At 46.4% G+C, this 19,897-nt stretch overlaps 1 protein-coding gene across 5 annotated transcripts in view; it reads left to right on the top strand.

Moving 5' to 3' along the window:
- The first annotated feature begins 1,576 nt into the window (after nt 1-1,576).
- Arhgap17 (Rho GTPase activating protein 17) overlaps nt 1,577-19,897 on the top strand; it is an 85,082-nt gene continuing 66,761 nt past the window's right edge. For 2 of the 5 annotated variants that reach the window (XM_052199765.1, XM_052199774.1), the window contains exon 1: nt 1,583-1,786. In XM_052199765.1, coding sequence (XP_052055725.1) covers nt 1,734-1,786 — 53 coding nt within the window. In that variant the 5' untranslated portion in view covers nt 1,583-1,733. Of the gene's footprint in view, nt 1,787-19,897 lie in introns of all 5 variants that reach the window. The other 3 variants (XM_052199793.1, XM_052199799.1, XM_052199784.1) reach the window with 2 other exon arrangements.

Consider the following 19,897-nt stretch of genomic DNA (forward strand, 5'->3'; position numbering starts at 1 on the left):
TTCTTGTTCTTCGAACTCAAGCCATCACTTGCACTCTACTGTCTGTTGTAAGGAAATGCAGGACAAGAAGCAATGTGAGGGAGAAAGGGGTCAGTCCAGCTTCCAGCTGGAGGGAGGGATGTCTACCATGATGGGGAAAGCACTGCAATGGGCGTGATGAGGCTGAGGGCAGCAAGACCACACTGCCTCCATGTTCAAAAAGCAGAAGGAGATGAAAGCCCCTGGCTCAGCTAGTTTTCTGTGGTCTGGGGCCACAGACCATGGAATGCTCTCGTCCACATTTAGAGTGGACCGTCCCATCTCAATTAACCTGATATACATAATTCTTCACAGACATACACAGAGATTTGTTTCTGAGGTGATTCTAGATCCTGTCAACTTGACACTTTAAACCACCACACGGCCCGTAAAGGATGCCATAGCCCACCGGATGTAGGGAATGTTGTGTATGTGGAGCCAAGGCTGCCAAGTCAGGAGGACATGGCTGCGGTTGATAAAACTAACTTGGTTCAGTTGGACGCAAGGGTTGTGCAACGCAAAATGATCCCACCAAGTTTCCCAGCCCCACTGTTACTACAGGGCAGGAATCAGAACCTTGTGGTCATTTAAGACAGCAGGGACTCAGAGGACCATCAGTGCAGGGGTCTAGTGAAGGCCAGTCTCCTTTGGTTCGGGGGTCTGGGTGTATACTCTAACAGGGCTCTCATTTGATTGACCCTACTCTTTTGGCCTTTCCCATGGACCAGTGAGCAGCTCAGGCAAAGAATCACATTTTCTCTCCTGATACTTTGCCCATTGGGCGGGACAGAAGGCGAGAGGTTGAGGTATTGAAGGCACGGAGCTGGTTCACCCCATTGATCTGCCTCAGCTCACTCCTGCCCTGCTAGGATATACCCTGGTTTGACCTGCCTTTCTAGGTTAGGTCCACTCGGCTCAGCTTAACCTCAGTTGGTTTCAATTAGCCCGCACTTTGACTGGGCATCACTCGACTAAGGCTACTCCGATTCTGCTCGCATTGGCCGGACTCTCCACCCCCTCCCCCGGCTGGCTTGACTCTCGGGTCCGGCTGGGCAAGATCCCCATCCCTATGTTCCACCTTGCCGGACGGGGCCAGGATCTGCGAGGCTCACTTGCATTCTAGTTGTCACCACTAGAGTAGGTAGCAAAGTTTGGCTCTGCTCGGCTCATCCCGCCCGGCTCTAATTCAGAACCGCGGAGTCCAGCCACTGGGCTGGGACGTCTGCACTCTACTCAGCCCACACGCTCGTCCGTCTCCGATTGGTTCAACTCCATCCCTCCGCTCACCGATTGGTTCGGCTCCACCTAAGTTCTCCCAGCTCTGCTCCGTCCTGCTCTGCTTGACTTCTCTGGTTTCGGCCGCAGCTCGGCTCCACCTATCTGGTTTCGGCTCTGTTAGGCCAGGCTCCACCCACTTCGGCGCGGCCTCATTGGTCCCCGCCCTGGTCGGCTTAACTCCACCCATCTTGGGTCGGTCCGCACCTGTTCCACCTCTCTGGTTTCGGCCTCTTTCGGCTCAGCTCGGCTCGGCCCCACTCGTGGAAGGGGCGGGCGGCGGCGCTGGAAGTGACGCGAGAGGGGGCGGGGCCGAATCGTAGCCTCCGTCACCGCCTCCGGGGCTGGGAAGCGATGTAGGTAGGACCCGCCAGACGGTTCCCTAGTTCTCCTCGGCCCGAGCCCCGCGGCCTGCCGCCGCCGCCGCCACCGCCGCCGCCATGAAGAAGCAATTCAACCGCATGAAGCAGCTGGCCAACCAGACCGTCGGCAGGCGAGTGCGCGGGGCGCGCCGGCGAGGGGAGCGCGGGGGGCGGGCCGGTCCTGCGCGCGAGAAGCCCGGCAGCCTGGAGAGCGGGGCGCGGCCGGGCCTTGGGCCCCGCGGGGCGGGGGTCTGCGCCAAGCTGCGGCTTGGGCGCTGCCCATTGTCCTGCCCCGAGGAGCATCGTCCTCGGGAGACCCACGAGAGTCTTTACTTCTCCCTGTCCCCGCCAGCCGGAGTTCCGCCACCTGGTGCGAAAACTCCGTAAACTTGTGAGCCTTGCGCAGTGCCAGGCGCGCAGCTTTGGGGCCGGTGTTCTCAGGCTCTCCCCGCTGACCCGCTGTTGCAGCCTTCCCCCGGGAAGAGCTTGCTGGTCACTAGGAACCCAAGGGTTGTTAGACTAGAGTGGCTTGCCCAGTTAAATTCAGCCTCCCTCCCCTCTGTGAAGGAATCGAGAAGTGCAGTCTCAAAATCCAGGCTTTTGGGGATTTGCTGTGAGTTCTTGAGGTCTAGAAAGCGAAAAGGATGCCTTTTCTCACCTTGGATGTGGTATTTTGTGACACTGCGTGAGTGCTTGACAAGAAACTTTTTTTTTTAAATGAAAGAATACAGGAGGGACAGTAGATGAGTAGGCTGTAGAACAGGAACGATTTGCGGTTTTTAGAGCTTTCAGGAGGCTGTTGTCATGTGCTGTGCTATCTGGAACAGATATTTCAAGGTCTTGCAGGGCGGATAGCTGTGCTTCGTGAACCAATTTGCTGTTTATTCTACACGGAGATAGATGGATTTTTTTTTCACAGCTCTCGGTCTTTCCCTCCTCCCTTAGCAGTTAAGGGGAGTTTAGTTTGGTTGAAGCACGTGAGACACTTCTTTTTTTATGTGTAGGAAAATACTTTTACTTCCTCTTGGGCTTTCTAAATTTGCTTTTTACAATGTTTCATTTCCCTCAACCTTTTGCTAAGTTTTGTTACTGAGTTTCTAAAAAGAAAAAAAGAAAAAAATCCTGCCACCATGTAATCTTGGTATCCTTTATCCAGACTGAGTCCCTGTCCCTTAAACCCAGACATGCCTAGTTTTTTTGTTGCTTGTAGAGTTAGAGAAAGAGGAGGATGGAGGCAAGTAATCCTAGTGGCGTGAAAAAGAAATAGTACGAGAAATGATAATGCCTCTTGAGTCTTGTACACCTTTCAGATATGCATGGCAGAATCGAAACTTAGTGGATGCCACAATGTCTTTGTTAAATTGTTACTTATTTATTAGGTTTTAGACTGTATGGGACAAGGAAAAGTTGCTGGTTTTATGCAAAGTTCTGAGCGCTTTGTGTCTTGAAAGCTGGTTAGGGTTTTGTGGGCCGCTGTTTCTCCTTAGCTTCTCTTCCTGCATTTAGCCTCTGGCCATACTTGCCCACTTTCAGTTTCCACAGGAGGCCTATGTTTCTTATATGTTATCCTCTTCCTGGAATTCCCAGAAGCCTCTCTTACCACACCTAGCTGATAGATAACCTCTTTCTCATTCTTCACTTCTCTCCGTCTCTGTACCCTTAGACGATCCTTGGTGTCTCAGATGGGCACTATCTTGATACCATGTGCTACCCACTTTCTCTAATCAAACTGCCTCTTTACCTGCTTGTGTTGGCTATTTGAGCACCGTGAGAGTCTTTGATTCCCTGGGTCTGTGACTCCCATCCCATGACAGATGACCTGTCAAAATTGTCAATTCCAGGATTCTAGCTTGTCCTACATTGCCTGGTGCTGGGGGATTAAGTTTGGGAAAATATGAACAGGATGGAGTGGTAGTGATTCATACTGGGACAGTAATTCTGGCCCTGACCTTTGACTCTGTTTGAAAGTCTTTATTGCTAGATGCCAGGGGAAGCTGCAGCTATTACAGAGCTGTAAGGGCGTGGCAGCCATGAGACTAAAGTCAGAACATCTGTTTTTACTGGGGAGAAAACTTGTCGCTCTCTTGTCGTTGATTTCCTAGATAACCTCCGTGTGTGTGTGTGTGTGTGTGTGTGTGTGTGTGTGTGTTTGTGTTTTCCCTATTTAAGTAACTCTAAGGGGGTAGGAAGAAAAATGGAGAACAGAACTGAGAATTATTATTCAGTGAGCCAGATGGTTGGTACGTATCAGAAGCAGATTGTGGGTGTATTTGGGTAAAGAAGAATGCTTTTCTAGCCCAGATTTCTCCCAGCTGTGATCTGGAGAGAGAAGAAGTTTACTTATGTGGGCATCCACTGTTATCAGTTTGTGGAACTCTAGGTGCTAGTTTGCAGTGAGGAATTTCTATATGATAGAATGCTCGTGGGTAACTCCACCAAAAAGTTTCATGGGACTGGCATGGTTGAGGATTAGTAATGCCTAGAAAGAATGAGCTGCCATGATGCAGTTTGTGTGCAGAGAACGGGCAAGGCTTATGAGGTGGTCTCACGAGGTGGGTGCCCTAAAATAGAGTAGTGGGATGGGTGTTTTTGCCACCTGCTCTTTGTTGAGTCTCATGCAGTGAGCACTGAGTGAGGCTACACTGAATACCACTGTTCAATATTAAAGAACCAAAAACCAATACAAACAAGATCTCTGCCCTGGAGCTTCTCAGTAGATATCTGGAGGAGATAGGCAAACCCCAAGTAATTATAAACATAAGATAAGCACTTCCAGAAGGATGGCAGGTGCGCAGAGGAGAACCTGCCTGCCACTGGGTGCAGGAGCTCATAAAAGCTGCTCTGGGGAGGTGTGAGCAGAGCCTTTGCTTTCCTTCCCCCTCCACACACTTCTTTCAGCCTTTCTTGTAAGAATTAGGTCTCTTCTGGTGAAGAAAAAAATAATTCAAGGTGCCTGAGCAGAAAGGAATTTGTTGGCCTGTGAGCAGGAGTCTAGGCATAGGAGTGCTTTTGTTTGAGACAATCTCACTGTATAGCCCAGAATTCCCAGTCCTCCTGCTCCAGCCTTCCCAGGGCTGGGATCTCAGGGCATTCTGGACCGTTCACTCTTGAGACAGGCTCTGTTCACAGATTTCCATTATCCTCAGCGCAAGTCTCAGAGGAAAAGAATACTTTGTGACTGTGGCCAAAGTCCCAACTGGCTCTGTTTCTGGGTCACATGCCTTCCCTGGGTAATGGAATGGACTAAACCCCACCCAAATAGAGAGGGGAGGAGTGCTAGTTCCCTAAGGTAAACTGGGGCACTATTACCAGCAGGAGAATGGGCAGACACGGATTAGGCAAGCAAGAAAAGCCCTGTCAAGCTTTTGCAGTCTGGCTGTGGAAAAGGAGAAGCATTCTCTCACTCTTGGCTTCAGATAATCTAGAGAGGGCAGATGGTGCAGCAGGGAATCAGGGGTGATGGTGGGCAAATGTCTGGCTAGAGGAGGCTGTACAGGAAGATAAGGAGTATGAAGTTAGGAGCCGTTATGTGTCAAGAGAGGAACTGGACAGGTGTAACTAGGAGTCCACCCCTGGCAGGGAGTCTGCCCTGATAGGAGTTGTTCTGAGTGCTTTCATTTGGCAACTCAAGGTCCAGGGAAGGACCGGAGAGGACCTGAAGGGCCATGGTCTAATAAGAAGGTGGAGGGGTGTCTATGGGAATGTGGGTCCCATCCTCTGTGCCTAAAATGTAAGTTTTGGGGAACATTAGCTGATATTTAACCCAAACAAGCACAGCAGTATTATGACATTACACTACACAAAAAATTTTAGGGCCAGATGTGGTCTGTGGCTGTGTTAGCAACTGCTTATCTGAGAGGACCTGGAAGTTTCCACTTCCTGGTTCCTTCTTTACCTGACACCGTGGCGCCATTGGTTCTCTGGCTCTGTGCAGAGCTCTTTCTCATTTGCTGAGATCTTTACTAGGGACAGAGTAATCATTTCACCTTTCTACCGTGGTGTGTCTTACCAGGGGCTATGCCTCAGCACCTGGCCTGGTTTTCACCCACGGTGACTACCATTTAAATTTTATGAAGGAGGACAAATGATTTGCCAGACTGGCACACCTACTTGGTGACCCACACAGGACATGGTGTGGGCCTTCCGCCTCTGCAGCTCATATATTTCTGACCACAGAAGTCAGGCTGCTTTTCACCAGGAAAGGTGGTGTGTCTATGAACAAATGTCTTGAACATCTTCCGCGATCATTTAAGCACTTCTCATAAGGAACCCGCTGCACTTTCCGCGCAGCTCTGGGGTGGTGTTGTTTATTCCTGATTTAACAATAAGGAAGCCGGAGATCAGAGAGGTCAAAGAGCTGGTACATGGAGTTGTGGATCCAAACCAGGTTCTGACTTTGAAGCAGACATGTATGGTATTTGATTTCTCTTCAGTGCTGCCTTCATCAAATCTTGGGAGCTGTGAGTTGGGTGTTACTGTAATAGTGGCTTGCTTCCTGAGGCCGTGTTTCCTCAGGGGACCCTGGGCAGTAGCTAGATGCCATTCGAAGCTTTGATTTGGACAGGCGCTCTACCACTGAGCCACATCCCAGCCTTCTTGATGCTCATTACTTGGATAGGTGGGGCGGGAGTTGCTGCTGGCTGCAACACAGTGCTGAACAGTGCCAACTACAAAGAATTATACAGTACCAGCCACATTCATGCGAGGTTTAGAACCCAGACTTAGTCCTCCTTAATGTTCTAGAGATATGAATGATGCAGCCAAAGATGCAGACTGTTGGCTTGCAGGTCACAGAGGTATGCACTTTGCATTATTTGATATGTATACGCTTATTATCACTTTATAAAATTAATACTCTTCATCTGAAAAATATGGATCTCATGCTTCTTCTAGAAGAATCTTGGAAATTCTGTCAGGATCTGATATCCCTGTCCAGTACAGGTCCTGAAGCAAGCCACAGCGTTCCCATTGGGGTGGTCATCAGCTCCCTGTGTGTGTAGTCCATGGCTAACAGGTTTTATCTCTTTCTATTCCTTGCTGACCTCTTCCTGATCATCAAGATCTAAGGACTCTCTCTAGGAGCAGAGGTAGCTGTCCATTATAGCAATAGGAATTTTCAGTCAAAGTACATGGCTACCTGCTGATGTCACAGTGGTACCATGATGTACCTACCCCTGGTACCATTGTATAAAACTTCTCCGAGAGGCAGAGTTCATTACCTGTGCCTGCCTGTCACATAGCAGCTCCTTGCTGTGCCTGTGGGGACACTCTGTATTTCTCACTGACTTAACAAGCTTTTTTCCTCACTTGGGATTTGTTCTACCTTTCCTCAGGGCCCTGAACAGGGGCGTCTGAGGAAAGCAAGGTACCAAGCCCAGTGGCTTCCATCCAGCCTCTGATAACAGCAGGATAGGGAAAGGATCTCTATCTAAGCATCTTCTTAGGCTTTCTGAGGCCACCTTGGGTGGGTTGCAGGTTGTGGAATTCTAGAATGCCAAACAGCTTATTGACAGGTATATAAAAATCTGCTCCCCTCCCCCCCATGTTGTTTGTTTGTTTTGTTGTTGTTTTTTTGGATTTGGTTTTTTCGAGACAGGGTTTCTCTGTGTAGCCCTGGCTGTCCTGGAACTCACTCTGTAGACCAGGCTGGCCTCGAACTCAGAAATCTACCTGCCTCTGCCTCCCAGAGTGCTGGGATTACAGGCGTGCGCCACCACCACCCTGCATGGGACACTGTTATGAATCATCTAGTGACAGAAGGTCCTGGTGCTGGGGAGAACCCTTCATGGTTTGCATTTGTAATGAAGGGTGCTCTATGCCAGACTATGGAATATTTTGGATATATCGTTCTAATGTAGGTGGATACCATGGTAACCAAGTAAAAATCCATTGAAACAAGTTATTGCATATCTACTGTTCATATAATTTCCTGAAGGCAGAAAGACCCATGATTCCAGATGTGAAACCCTTGAGATCTTTGGTTTGATGAAGAGGTCTTGCTGTATAGGTCAGGGTGGCCTTGAACTCTTGATCTTCCTGCTCAGCCTTCCTTGTGCTGTGATGACAAGGATTCTTCTGTGTCAGCTCCAGATGAGTTTCAGAATTGAGAACTTTTCAGGTTCTAGAGAAGCAGTGTGCGTGTGTGGCGGTGTTATAGGTAACCTCCAGCTGAATCTGGCTATATATTGCATATACCAATATGCAATTGCAATTGCATTGCATATATCCATATGGTAAATATGCATATACTATAGGCAAAACCTATAATTATATATATAGGTAATTATATATAATTACCCCAAAGGATATATAAAAATGTGCTATCTATGCATGGTATGTTCTTGCCACCACAGGTCAAGTTTATAGTCAGTGGGTTTCAAGCTTCTTTTTATATTTGTCCTCCCCAAATAAAAAGGATTGTGGCTCTATTTTTAGTTTTAGTAATGTACCTATGTGATTGTCTGTAAATCTTTTATTTCAAATAATGTTTCCCATACTCCAAGAGATTGAAAACTACAGTTAATAGTGTACGAGCAAGGCTCACCCATTCAAGTGCAGGACAGATAAAGAACTGAGGTGGGAGTCAGGTGTGGGGCTGTTGAGCGCTCGTCCATTTAAAGAGGGGCTGCTTTCAGCTCTGGCCACTTTTTGCCTTGGAGTATGTACATACGGTTTAGCCACAACTCCCTTTTTTAAAAAGAGGGACACACATACACATCCATATGTTGTATACGTGTATGTGCCTGTGCATATCTATGTGCACCACATACCTGAGAGTCTGTGGAGGGCAGAAAAGGCATCAGCTCTCCTGGAGCCGGAGTTCCAGAGGGCTATGAGTCATCATGTGGGCTCTGGGAACTGAACCCAGGTCCTCTTCAAGAACAGCAAGTATTGTAGCCAGCTGAACCAACTCTCCAGCCCCACAACTCCCATTTTTAATGATGCTCCAGAATGCTGATTTTCCTGCAAAGTTTTATGACGCTTAAATGTTAGCAAGGAAAAAGAAAAAAAAAAATTCCATCCGTGTAGGCCAAAGAAAACATATCTGCAAACTTTATCTGGCCTTGGGCTGTCTGCCTTGACCTCCAACTCAGAGACTAATGCTTGTGGCATGAAACGTAGTCTGTGGAGTTAGGACTAAACTGCTTCTTAAGATGTAGATGGCTAATTTGTTTTGTCATTATTTGTTTTGGTTTTTTACATATATGGTATTTTCTTGCATATACAGTAGCTTATACTAAGAAGAAAATAAAAAAGGTTGGTAGGTATTTTATTTTAGAACTGCCTTCCTTTCTAGCCAATTGGAGAATTTCCTTTTAATCTAGCACTACCAGCTGAACTTTAAAGTTATTTACCTTAGAAAAGGGAATGGAAGCCCTCCTTTAAAAAGAGCACTGGACCTTAAGATTACTTGCTGCTCTTCAGAGGACTGGGTTCCTAGCACTCACGACTGTCTGTAATTCTAGTCCCAGAGGACCCAGTGCAGCCTCTTGGCCTTCAGAGGCGCAGCACATACACGATGTGCGTGAATATATTTAGGCAAAGCACATGAAGTAAAACTAAATCTTTAAAATCCGAGGAGTCCTCCCCCCACTTTTTTCGAGACAGGGTTTCTCTGTGTAGCCTTGGCTATCCTGGAGCTCGGTATGTACACCATTGCCTCGAACTCTCAGAGATCAGCCTGCTTCTGCCTTCCAAGCTCTGGGACTAAGGGTTTGCCTCACCATGGCCAACAAGAGGAGCCCTGCTCTTAAAAAAGATGACTTAAGGGTGTGCTATGCTATTCCTTCCTTCCCGGACCTTAATGACTGCACACTGCAGAATCCTTGTATATTTGTCACTGGGCACCTTTAGAATTGGCTTAGGCCCCATACATATTCTCAAATTCTCAAATGTTCACGTCTCATAAAGTGTCATAGTGTGTGCCCATAGCCATTGAAGTTGTTCTGCATTCTTTAAATCATCTCTAGATGGCTTACCATAACTAATATATTGTAAATGCTATAAATAAGTGTTATGCTGTATATTTTAGGGTATCGTGATAACGGAAAATCTATTCAGATCAGAATCAATTTCCCACCCACCCCCCAAATATTTCTTACCTAGGTTGGTTGGATCTGCAGATGGGAATACAGGGAAGGCCAAATGTATAGGGAAAGGCCAACTGTATAGGGACCAGGAAGCACTGTTGGTCTCTTCTCTTCCTAAACCACACCCCTAGGTGATCTCAGCCCAGAAACTCTCACCTCTTGGGTGATGATTTGCAGTTTTATGCTCTGGTTCTGGCATGACTCCACTCCTAGGTGATACCCCCATTTTAATCTCCAACATTTAGTCTCTCACTAAGTGTGCTGCAGACATTGAACTCATAGCCTTCATCCTTAAATTCACCTCATATTCTTAACTTCCCTAAACCAGGGATCACTAGATTTTTGCTGAATCTGATCCATCCTGTTTTGTCAAAGGCTTTTTGCAACTAACACAGTCACATACTACAGTGGTAGGGTTGAAAATTAGAAAGGTAATCTGTGTGGTCCGTAGAACTGAAACTGTTGTCAGTTTGAGTTTGCTGGCCGGGGGAAGTAGCTTACTAGTGAGTACTTGTGGGAAATTCATGAGTTCTGGGGTTCTGTTTCCACAACCATAAAACAGAACAGATATTTATTTTCCTTCCCCATGGATGCAAATGCCACCAGCTGGGGTTGCCCCAGACATTTTACATGTCCTGTTTCTCCCCCACATTTTGAATCCTGCTGTCACCATCTCCAGCTTTCTCTTCTTATCCTTTCATGTGGTGTCTGTTCTTGATGAACATCCATCTCTCCTGTCACCTTAGCCTCTCAGTTGGAAGACATAAGATTGTCTTCCAACTAGTTCTACTGGCCTAAGGAGCACAGCAGTGCATTGTGTGGGGTAATGGGTTCTGGACTAGCATGAGTCTAAGAGAAATTCTAGGAGATCGGACAGAGCTGTGGAAAACCTGTATCAAATGAAGTTGAGATCGTGTTTGACGTGAAAACAGTGTCCAGACCTTTTCCGTCAGCTGTAAAAGGGCTGGTGACCCTGGGTCACACCCTGTCGTTGGTTGCAAGTTTGTGGCTGAATTGTTATTGGGTAGTGATTGTCTTAAGAAATATCTCCCTTGCACTCCTTCCCAGTTTTCCTTTTTAGGTGTCTGCCTTATCAGAGATGGCTTCTGGTCTTGCCATCCATCTGATCTCTCCTTTAATGTTTCATTAGCATTTCTTCTCTAGTTCCTCATGCTCTTTCACATGAGTTCATCAAATGTTTGCTTCATAAATGCTTGAACCCTGGAGTAAGTCCTGGAGCAAGTCAAGAGGAACTCAGGTGAACACAAATATTCAACAAATGTTGAGAGGTGCATGAAGATTCTTCGAACTAATTGTCACATGTCAGTGTAAACATTAGAACTCCACCAGCTTGGGTTTCACATGGTTATTGGATACTTGCAGATGTATGGGCTGAAGTGGCTGATTGAAACCAAGTGCAGCCAGACCTGGGCGAACACACCCAAGTATTCTACTCATGGCATATGGGACTGCGAGGATTCAAGGTGTTCCTTGTAGCACAGGGGTCTCTGGCATGTGCCTGGGGCCAGGGGAATATGTTCAGTTAGGGCTTCTCTGGATACAGAGCACCTGGGCTTCATATGACAAGCTGTTGGAGCTACTAGGTGGCAACAGAGTTGTAACAGGACAGAAATAACCTTAGGGGACATGGTACTCTGTATTTTCCATCCTTTAATATCTTCTGCTTATGAATCAGAGCCTCAGGGAGACTTGGTAGATGCAAATCTTTCTGGGACCATAGGGAGATTGGACGCGACACTTTTTATGTATACAGACTTTTATGTACCTGCCTCTCAAGTGTTTTGCTGTTCTTGAGAACCCAACTACTTTTATTGGTTAACCTGGGTGTTATTACTGTGCTGTGTATAGTTGACTAGTTACAACTGATCATTTTATTATATCTTTTGTGTGTGTGTATACACTATATCTGTTGTTTGGTTTTTTTTATTCTGTTTCTTTCTTTCTTCCTTCTTTCTTCCTTTGCCCTCTTCTCTCCTCCTTTTGGAAGCAGAGTTGCTGCTCCCCTGGCTGGCTTTGCGCTGCATTCCCTGTTCCTACCTGGCTGTGCAGAACCATGATGAGGAATGCTTGAATCCTGTCTTACTTAGGGTTTCTGTTGCTCGCCCAAGGAGAAGTGTCCTCTCAGGGATGAGAATTCATAGTCATCAATTATTTCCTCACAGAATGAGCTTTCTTGCACTTAGTTGACTGCATTGTCCTTAAAGACCAGACTCTAGGGTGTCTCCCAGCCCAGGGAGCTGAGGCACCACTGTACTGATGTCACATCTTGCCAGCAAGCATACTGTCTGTGCTGTCTCTCTCTCTCTCATTCCCTCCTCTCTCTTCTCCCTCTTCTCTCTTCCTCCATTCTTCTCTTTTCCTCCTTCCTTTCCCCTCTCCCTACCCTGCTTCTTTTCTCTCTTTCACCTCAGCTTGGTCAGCCCCTGTGCTGTGCTCCAACAACTTCTGACACTGCAGTAGAATAAGTCCCAGTATGTTTAAAACATTGGCACATAAGTAAGAGGTATCATAAGACATCGAGGAAATAGCATGAGACAAGTTAGTTTAGCATTGATTGTGGACCACTCAGGTTAGATATCATCTCACCATCATATGCCAAAGTAAATCCCAACTGGATCAAGAATTTTATTCAGTGGCTGGGGTCAGATCGGTTTTAGAGCACTTACCTAGCATCCTTGAAGCCACTAGTTCCATGTCCAATATAAGGAAAAATTAATAGCAACAAAAATTAATAGCAACAAAAACAGCTTATCACAGAATATATTTTGTGGCTTGGCATGAAAGTACAGGGAAAGAACAATAGATAAATTTTGGGCAGAGCTCAAAATTGCCTAGGTGCTCAAGGCCTTAGCTTTGGTCCTCGGAATCACAAAATAGGTAGCCTTGTCTGTTGTGGTTTCATAATGAATGCTATGTTACATGCTCTTTAGAAAAAAAGAGTAGCCACAACTAAGGGCTAACATCCCAGTGTGTAAAGTTCTCCCTTTAAAGAACACTGGCTTAATGAGCAGATGAAATAGAACACTCATGGTTGCATGCAGATAACTAGGAATGGATGGGACTCTTTTTTCTTTCTTCTTTTTGTTTGTTTTATTGAGATGGCACCTTGCTATGTAGTTCTGGATGGCCTGAAGTGAGTCTGTGTAGACCAGGCTGGCCTCAGACTCACAGGTCTGTCCACCTCTGCCTCCTCAGTGCTGGGATTAAAGGTGTCACCACCATGCCTGGTGCGACTGTTCTCAGAAATGCAAAGTTTAAGATTCAATTTTTCACCTGCAAAATTGTATGCAAGATAATGGTGTGCTGCTTTTGGGGGCTGGGAGGGCATGCTGCACACTACTGCTGGGGATAGAAATGGATTTTAAAGCACTTCTAGAAATGTCATGCTGATTCTTTGTCTACTCTGACCCTGTCTTAGTCAGGGTTTCTATTCCTGCACAAACATCATGACCAAGAAGCAAGTTGGGGAGGAAAGGGTTTATTCAGCTTACACTTCCACATTACAGTTCATCACTAAAGGAAGTCAGGACTGGAACTCAAGCAGGTCAGGAAGCAGGAGCTGATGCAGAGGCCATGGAGGGATGTTTCTTACTGGCTTGCTTCCCCTGGCTTGCTCAGCCTGCTCTCTTATAGAACCCAAGAACACCAGGCCAAAGGTGGTACCACCCACCAGGGGCCCTCCCCACTTGATCACTAATTGAGAAAATGCCCCACAGCTGGATCTCATGGAGGCACTTCCCCAACTGAAGCTCCCTTCTCTGTGATAACTGTAGCCTGTGTCAAGTTAACACACAAAACTAGCCAGTACAGACCCCTATCTGTCCCTTCTTAGAGTCCCCTTCCTTCAGTGAAGTTCCTTCAGCGCTTCTGGTGTGACTGAGTCAGTCATGCCATTTCCTCTTGGACTTCACTTTCAAGACTTATTCCAGCTGGCCTTTCCTTTCATCTCTCCTGCAAAATGTCTGACTTTGGCTTCTCTCCTGTACCTGGAATGTGGGGTGTAGCACAGAAAGAGTCCAGTTGTGCAGGTTGGCACTGCTAAACCTTACCACCTCCAGCTCCATTGGGCCTTAGTCCTTCCTTCCCATCACTGGCTCTGGTTCCCAGTCCATCTCCGAGTGCCTTTGCCAGACTTTCCCTTTTATCACGACAGGCACGCCTGTTCCCCTTGCTTACCTCCCCAGTTTTCAGAGACTAGAGGCTGCTGCTGGCTCATGGTCTAGTTGCAGGCTCTGTTCATGTCATTTCGGCAGGTGCATCTTTATCCTCACTTCCCGGGCCCGGTCTCACTCTTCTGCTCTGCCTGCCCAGCCCCCTCCCTTGCACAGAACTCTGTCTTCTTGGTTGATAAGTTTTTCCTCCCCTCTTGATAATGACTTCTGGTCAGTGGCCTGCATCTTGACCTTTGAGACCCATTTGGCTTATTTTTGTAGCTTAGAGAAGGCACCTAACAAATACTATTTTAATGAATGGATCCCAAACCAATTGAAGTTGAATTTTAAAAATTTTATTTATTTATTTTGGTTTTTTGAGACAGGGTTACTCTGCATAGCCTTGTCTGTCCTGGAACTGACTTCATACACCAGGTGGGCCTATGCTCCTGCCTCTGCCTCTGCCTCTGCCTCCCAAGTGCTAGGAGTAAAGGCTTGTGCCACCATGTCCCATTTACTTATTTATTTTTATTTCATGCGTATGACTATTGACTGCATGTGTGTCCTGTAGCACATATGTGCTGCTGCCCATGGAGGCCAGAAGGTGGTGCCGGATCCTCTGGAACTGGAGTTACAGATGATTATGAGTTGTCCTCTGCATAGGAACAAGACCCAGGTCCTCTGGAAGAGCGGTCAGTACCCTTAATTTCTAAGCCGTCTCCCCAGCCCTGAGATGAAATCTTTAAATCAGTTTTTCTAGGAACTAGAAAGGAAGTGATAACAATACTCACTTTTAGACAAATATAGGAAACGCCATTGAAGTGGGTTTTGAGGGGTCTCAGCCGACTTCGCCATCCCATGTACTGTCCTTCATCCCAGCCTCAACCCATATCTGCGTCTGACCTCAGCTCTCCTGCCACCTGTCACTCAGCCTTGGTTTCTTAGCAACTCTTCTGGCATCTTCCTTCCTTCTGCAGGGATTCTTTCCTGTCCCCTGTTGTGGATCTCCCTTGGATGTGTGGACATGCCTGCTGGCCTGTCTGCAGGTCCTTGGAACTCAATATATCCAGGGCTGATACCATTTCCCCCATTAGATCTCTGAGATGCTTTCTCAGAATGAAGCTTGCCATGTCCTACAGGTATTCAGTAGATGCTCTTGGTGGTTGTGTGAGGTTCCTACTTCTCACAAGTGCTGCTTATTACCATTGGATCCATTCCTGCTCAATCCAGTTGGAGCGCTTCCCTGCCCCTGCTGCAGAATGCCAGCCTATTTGTCTAGGCTCTCCCCTTCTCACCTGAGTCCCATCTTTTTTATGGCTTCTGATATTTTCTTCCTTAGCCTCTATCTTAGCCAGGCTTTACTATTACTGTGATGAAACACCATGACCAAAGCTACTTGGGAGGAAAGGGTTTATTTGGCTTACACTTCCACATCACTGTTCATCATCATAGGAAGTCAGGACAGGAACTCCAACAGGGCAGGAACCTGGAGGCAGGAGCTGATACTGGGGCCATGGAGGCATGTTCTTACTGGCTCGCTCAGCCTGCTTTCTTAAAGAACCCACCTGCCCAGGAGTGGCACCACCCACAATGGACTGGGCTCTCCCACACCAATCACTAATTAAGAAAATGTCCGCAGGGCGATGGTGGCACACACCTGTAATCCCAGCACTCTGGGAGGCAGAGGCAGGTGGATTTCTGAGTTCAAGGCCAGCCTGGTTTACAAAGTTAGTTCCGGGACAGCCAGTGCTACACAGAGAAACCCTGTCTCAAAAAACCAAATCCAAAAAAACAAAAACAAAAAAGAAAGAAAGAAAGAAAGAAAGAAAGAAAGAAAGAAAGAAAGAAAGAAAGAAAGAAAGAAAGAAAGAAAGAAAATGTCCAGTAGACGTTTCTGTGGCCCAGTCTTATGGACAGGGAGCAGAGGCAGAGGCAGGTGGGTTTCTATATAGTGAGTTCCAGGACAGACTTCTCTCGATGACCCTAGCTTGGGTCAAGTTGACATAAAACCATCTGGCACAGCCTTCAATATGTGATCCCTCTCACTTCTTCTACACAGTTGCCTGGAGAACTTTCTGGAAGAACAACTACAGTAATGATAGCTAATACTTGATTTACTAGATGTCAGCACTGTTTCAAATCCAGTCATGTGCCAGCCTGTTTAGACTCAGCAAATCCTGGGAAATGGTTGTCTGGTCCTTTTTTGCCAGTAAGACAGGCACAGATCTTAGACCTGGTACATCCGTTTTTTCTTGTTTTCTAGGAAGCAGGCACTTTGCCCATCTATCTCTTTGAATCTTTCAAGTATTCGTCCTTTTCTAATAAGCACAGGCACAGAGATACCAAGTAATTTGTTCATGGTTGATTAGGTCTTTGGGGTGGCTAGATGTGGCTCCAGGCTTAACTCTTAGACATATTTCCCCATCCTAAAGAGCCAGTACATTCCTAGGAAGAAGAGGCTTCCAGAAAAATTTATGGGTGCTTTAGGTTCTTTCTTCAGGGTTCTGGAATAGTTGTAAATATTTGGGGACTAGTGGGAGGTATCCATGCTCCTACTTAGCATGATCAGGGACCAGCACTGTACTAGAACACTTGAATGATTGCAAGAGAAAACTAATATCCCTTTTGAACAGCATCTAGATAACTCATGCTGAAATGCTACATTTTCCCAGCAATCCTGGAGATCAAGCCCTCCATGCCCTGCCTCCCTCTCCTCCCAGTTCATCATCTGACTTCATGAAGTGATATTTGTTTGTTTATGAGATAGGTTCTCTGTATAGCCTCGACTGTCCTGGAAGTCACTATATAGAAATCCATCCGCCTCTGCCTCTCTCCCTAGGATTAAAAGCACACACGACCACTCCCAGCTACAAATTGATTTTTGACAGTCTTAGGTATATAATGACCACAATGGTATGTTGCAGCTGCACAGCACATTGAAGTTCTGTCTTTACCTCCTGGTACATCTCTGAAACTCAGCAGAGAAATGTGGAGCATTGGGGGACACGTCAATTCAGTTGGTTCTTAACCTTCCTGCTGGAGCCCTTTAATATACTTCATGTTGTGGTGACCCCAACCATATAATTATCATATTGCTACTCCATAACTGTAATTTTGCTACAGTTATGAATGGTAAAATGTAAATATCTATGATTTTGGTGGTCCTAGGCGACCCCCTGAGAAAGGATTGTTCGACCCCCAGAGTATCAACCACAGGTCGAGAACCACAGCATTAGTTGGAAATGATTGGCTAAATATGTTTAGTTTTTCTCCCCTGTTTAAATCCATTAAATGCTATAAGAGACTTTTTTTTGTTTTGCTTTGTTTTGTTTTTTTTCGAGACAGGGTTTCTCTGTGTAGCCCTGGCTATCCTGGAACTCACTCTGTTAGACCAGGCTGGCCTCGAACTCAGAAATCCGCCTGCCTCTGCCTCCCAAGTGCTGGGATTAAAGGCGTGCGCCACCGCTTATAAGAGACATTTTTAAAATACGATTTGTTTCTTTTTATTTATGTCTTATTACCTGCATGTATGTCTGTATGTGGAAGTTGGATCCCCTAGAACTGGAGTTACAGACAGTTGTGAGCTGCCACGTGGGTACTGGAAACTGAATCCTGGTCCTCTGAAAGAGCAGCCAGTGCTCTTAACCACTGAACCATGTCTCCAGCTCTGACATTTAAAAAAAAAAAAAAAAAAAATCTTGGTTGGGGGAAGGGAATGGGGTAATGGAAGCCATTTAGCAAAAGTTCCAGGTGTACCGATTAAGAAGAAGGTCCCTGGACAAGGAAGTAAGGACAGTCTGTTCATTCATTCTTTGCCAGATCAAGCCAGTAGGACTTTAGACTAAACTTCAGAAATGCAATTATATCTAGCCTTTAATGAAAAGCGGGCAACCGAACAGAATGCAGAGTTCATAGAAATTAAAGTCTATCTCACTGTGACATGTTCAGAAGCAGAAGTCAGATGTGGACAGAAGGTAAAGCAAGTGTTTACACCCTCTGCTTCCCCAGGACCCAGGGCTCGCAATTACACAATCCCTACTGAACTGTGGGCTACAACAATTACCTTGAGTAAGACACTTCTGTCCTCCTACAGACACACACACCTTTCTGAATTGTAATGCTGAGGGCAGTGTTGCCCTGCCCCCGTCTCAGGGATGGTTGGGAGTATCTGCAGACATTCTTTCTGTGACTGCTGTGGAGGAGGAGAGAATGGAACACATTGTCACTCATTGCTATGTGGGTAGAGAGGCCAGGATGCTATGAAATACTTCACAGTGCTCAGGTCAGCCCCCACAGGAAGGAATTACCTACATCAAAATGCCAGGAGTGTTAGGTTTGAGAAATATTAAAATTTTAAAGAGTTTAGCCGGCTAGCAGCCCAAGTTTCTCTATCCCAGGACCTCTCTATCCAGGACCTCAGACACCAGAGAAAGAAGTTCTTAAGAGTTAGAAATTGGTAATCTTTCAGAAGCCATTCTATTCTGAAAGTCTCCTGAAAAGTAGACAGAAATCTTCAAGCTCTTTCTTTGTTCCTTGGGTTTCTGCTTGAATAGTGGGGTTGAAAGCATGATAGCAAGATGCCGGCCTGGAGCAGGGCTACCTTCTGGAAGATCTCTCTGCCACTCTCTGGGGGAGGGTCTGGGTGCAGCCTCTTTGGAGTTGGCTTGTGTTGTGAGAGCTCTTTGCTATCCTTCCCTAGGAGACTCCCTCCTGGCTTCTCTTCATCTGCCTTCTCTTCCCTACTCCAGGGGTAAATGGGGGCTCCTGGAGATGACCTTTTGGTTGTTGTCTCCCTAAATACATTTTCTCCGGGACTTCAGGATGCTGTTCTGGTCCCTTGGCCTTAGTGTTTCTGCAAGTCAGCCTTGATTCTTTTCCTTGTTCCCTGTGTGTCCTTTCCTCCTATCTACATTTAAGATTTATTCCATGTCTTTGGTATCAACAACAGTTTTTGTTGGTGAATATAGAGAAAATACTGATATTTTTCTCTGTATTATCCAGCTTTAGGGTTCTCTGGGCTTGTTGGACTTTTAGCTTACTATCATTCATTTAAAAAATTTGTCTATTTGTGCCTGCCTGCCTGTCTATCTGTCTGTCTTGTGACCATGTGTGAGTGGTTGGGGCATCAAGAGAGGCCATTGGGTGTTTGCTAGCACCCTCCACCTCTCCCCAAGAGCAGTCTCTCCCTGAGCCTGACCTGTGTTTCCTCTGCTAAGCTGGGAGCCAGCAAGCCCTGCAGTGCTCCTCTGCGTCCCCCCACTCAGAGTCGGAGCTACAAGCCTAAATGGGGTACCCAGCCTGCTACACCAGTGCCAGCCCCTGACCACCACTCCTGTGCTCTTGACTGCTGTGAGGTTTGTTCAAGGTTGCTCCAGCCATTGTGGTGGCTGAACTTGGCTCCAGGCTTAGCTCTTAGGCATAGGCCCCACCCTCAAGAGCCAGTGTGTTCCTGGGAGGTGTCTTCCAGAGAAATTTGTGGGAGTTTAGGTTCTATTTCCTATAGGAGTTGTAAGACTTCAGGGGCTGGTCTCTCCAGCCTCTTCTCGGTTTGTTTTTTAGAAAATTCTTAGATATTGACTCTACAACATCCCTGTTCCCACATTTCCCTACCTGGGATTAATAACGTGCATGATAGACTTTTGGTTTTTATCCTTTAGATCCTGGGCACTTTATTGTACTTCTTTTTTGCTGTGTTTTAGTTGGGAGACTTCCTGTACATTGCCAGATCCCACATCTGCTCATGAGTTGGTTTTTTTTTTTTTTTTTCCGTTTTACTAACCCCTTTTATACATTTATCATATTGTTTTAAAGTTCTTGCATGACAGTTTGAGCCAGTACCTTTGCTGCTTCAGAGTTCAGTTGGATTGACTGTCATAATGATACCTTCTGGGTTTTTCCTAGTTGTTTGTGGCCAAATGTTGGCCAAAGGGTGAGAATGGCGCGCCCCTTCTGCTGGGCTGCAAGTGTTGATTTAGCTTGC

This window comes from Apodemus sylvaticus, chromosome 1 (genome assembly GCF_947179515.1).
Source record: "Apodemus sylvaticus chromosome 1, mApoSyl1.1, whole genome shotgun sequence".
NCBI classification, from domain to species: Eukaryota; Metazoa; Chordata; class Mammalia; order Rodentia; family Muridae; genus Apodemus; species Apodemus sylvaticus.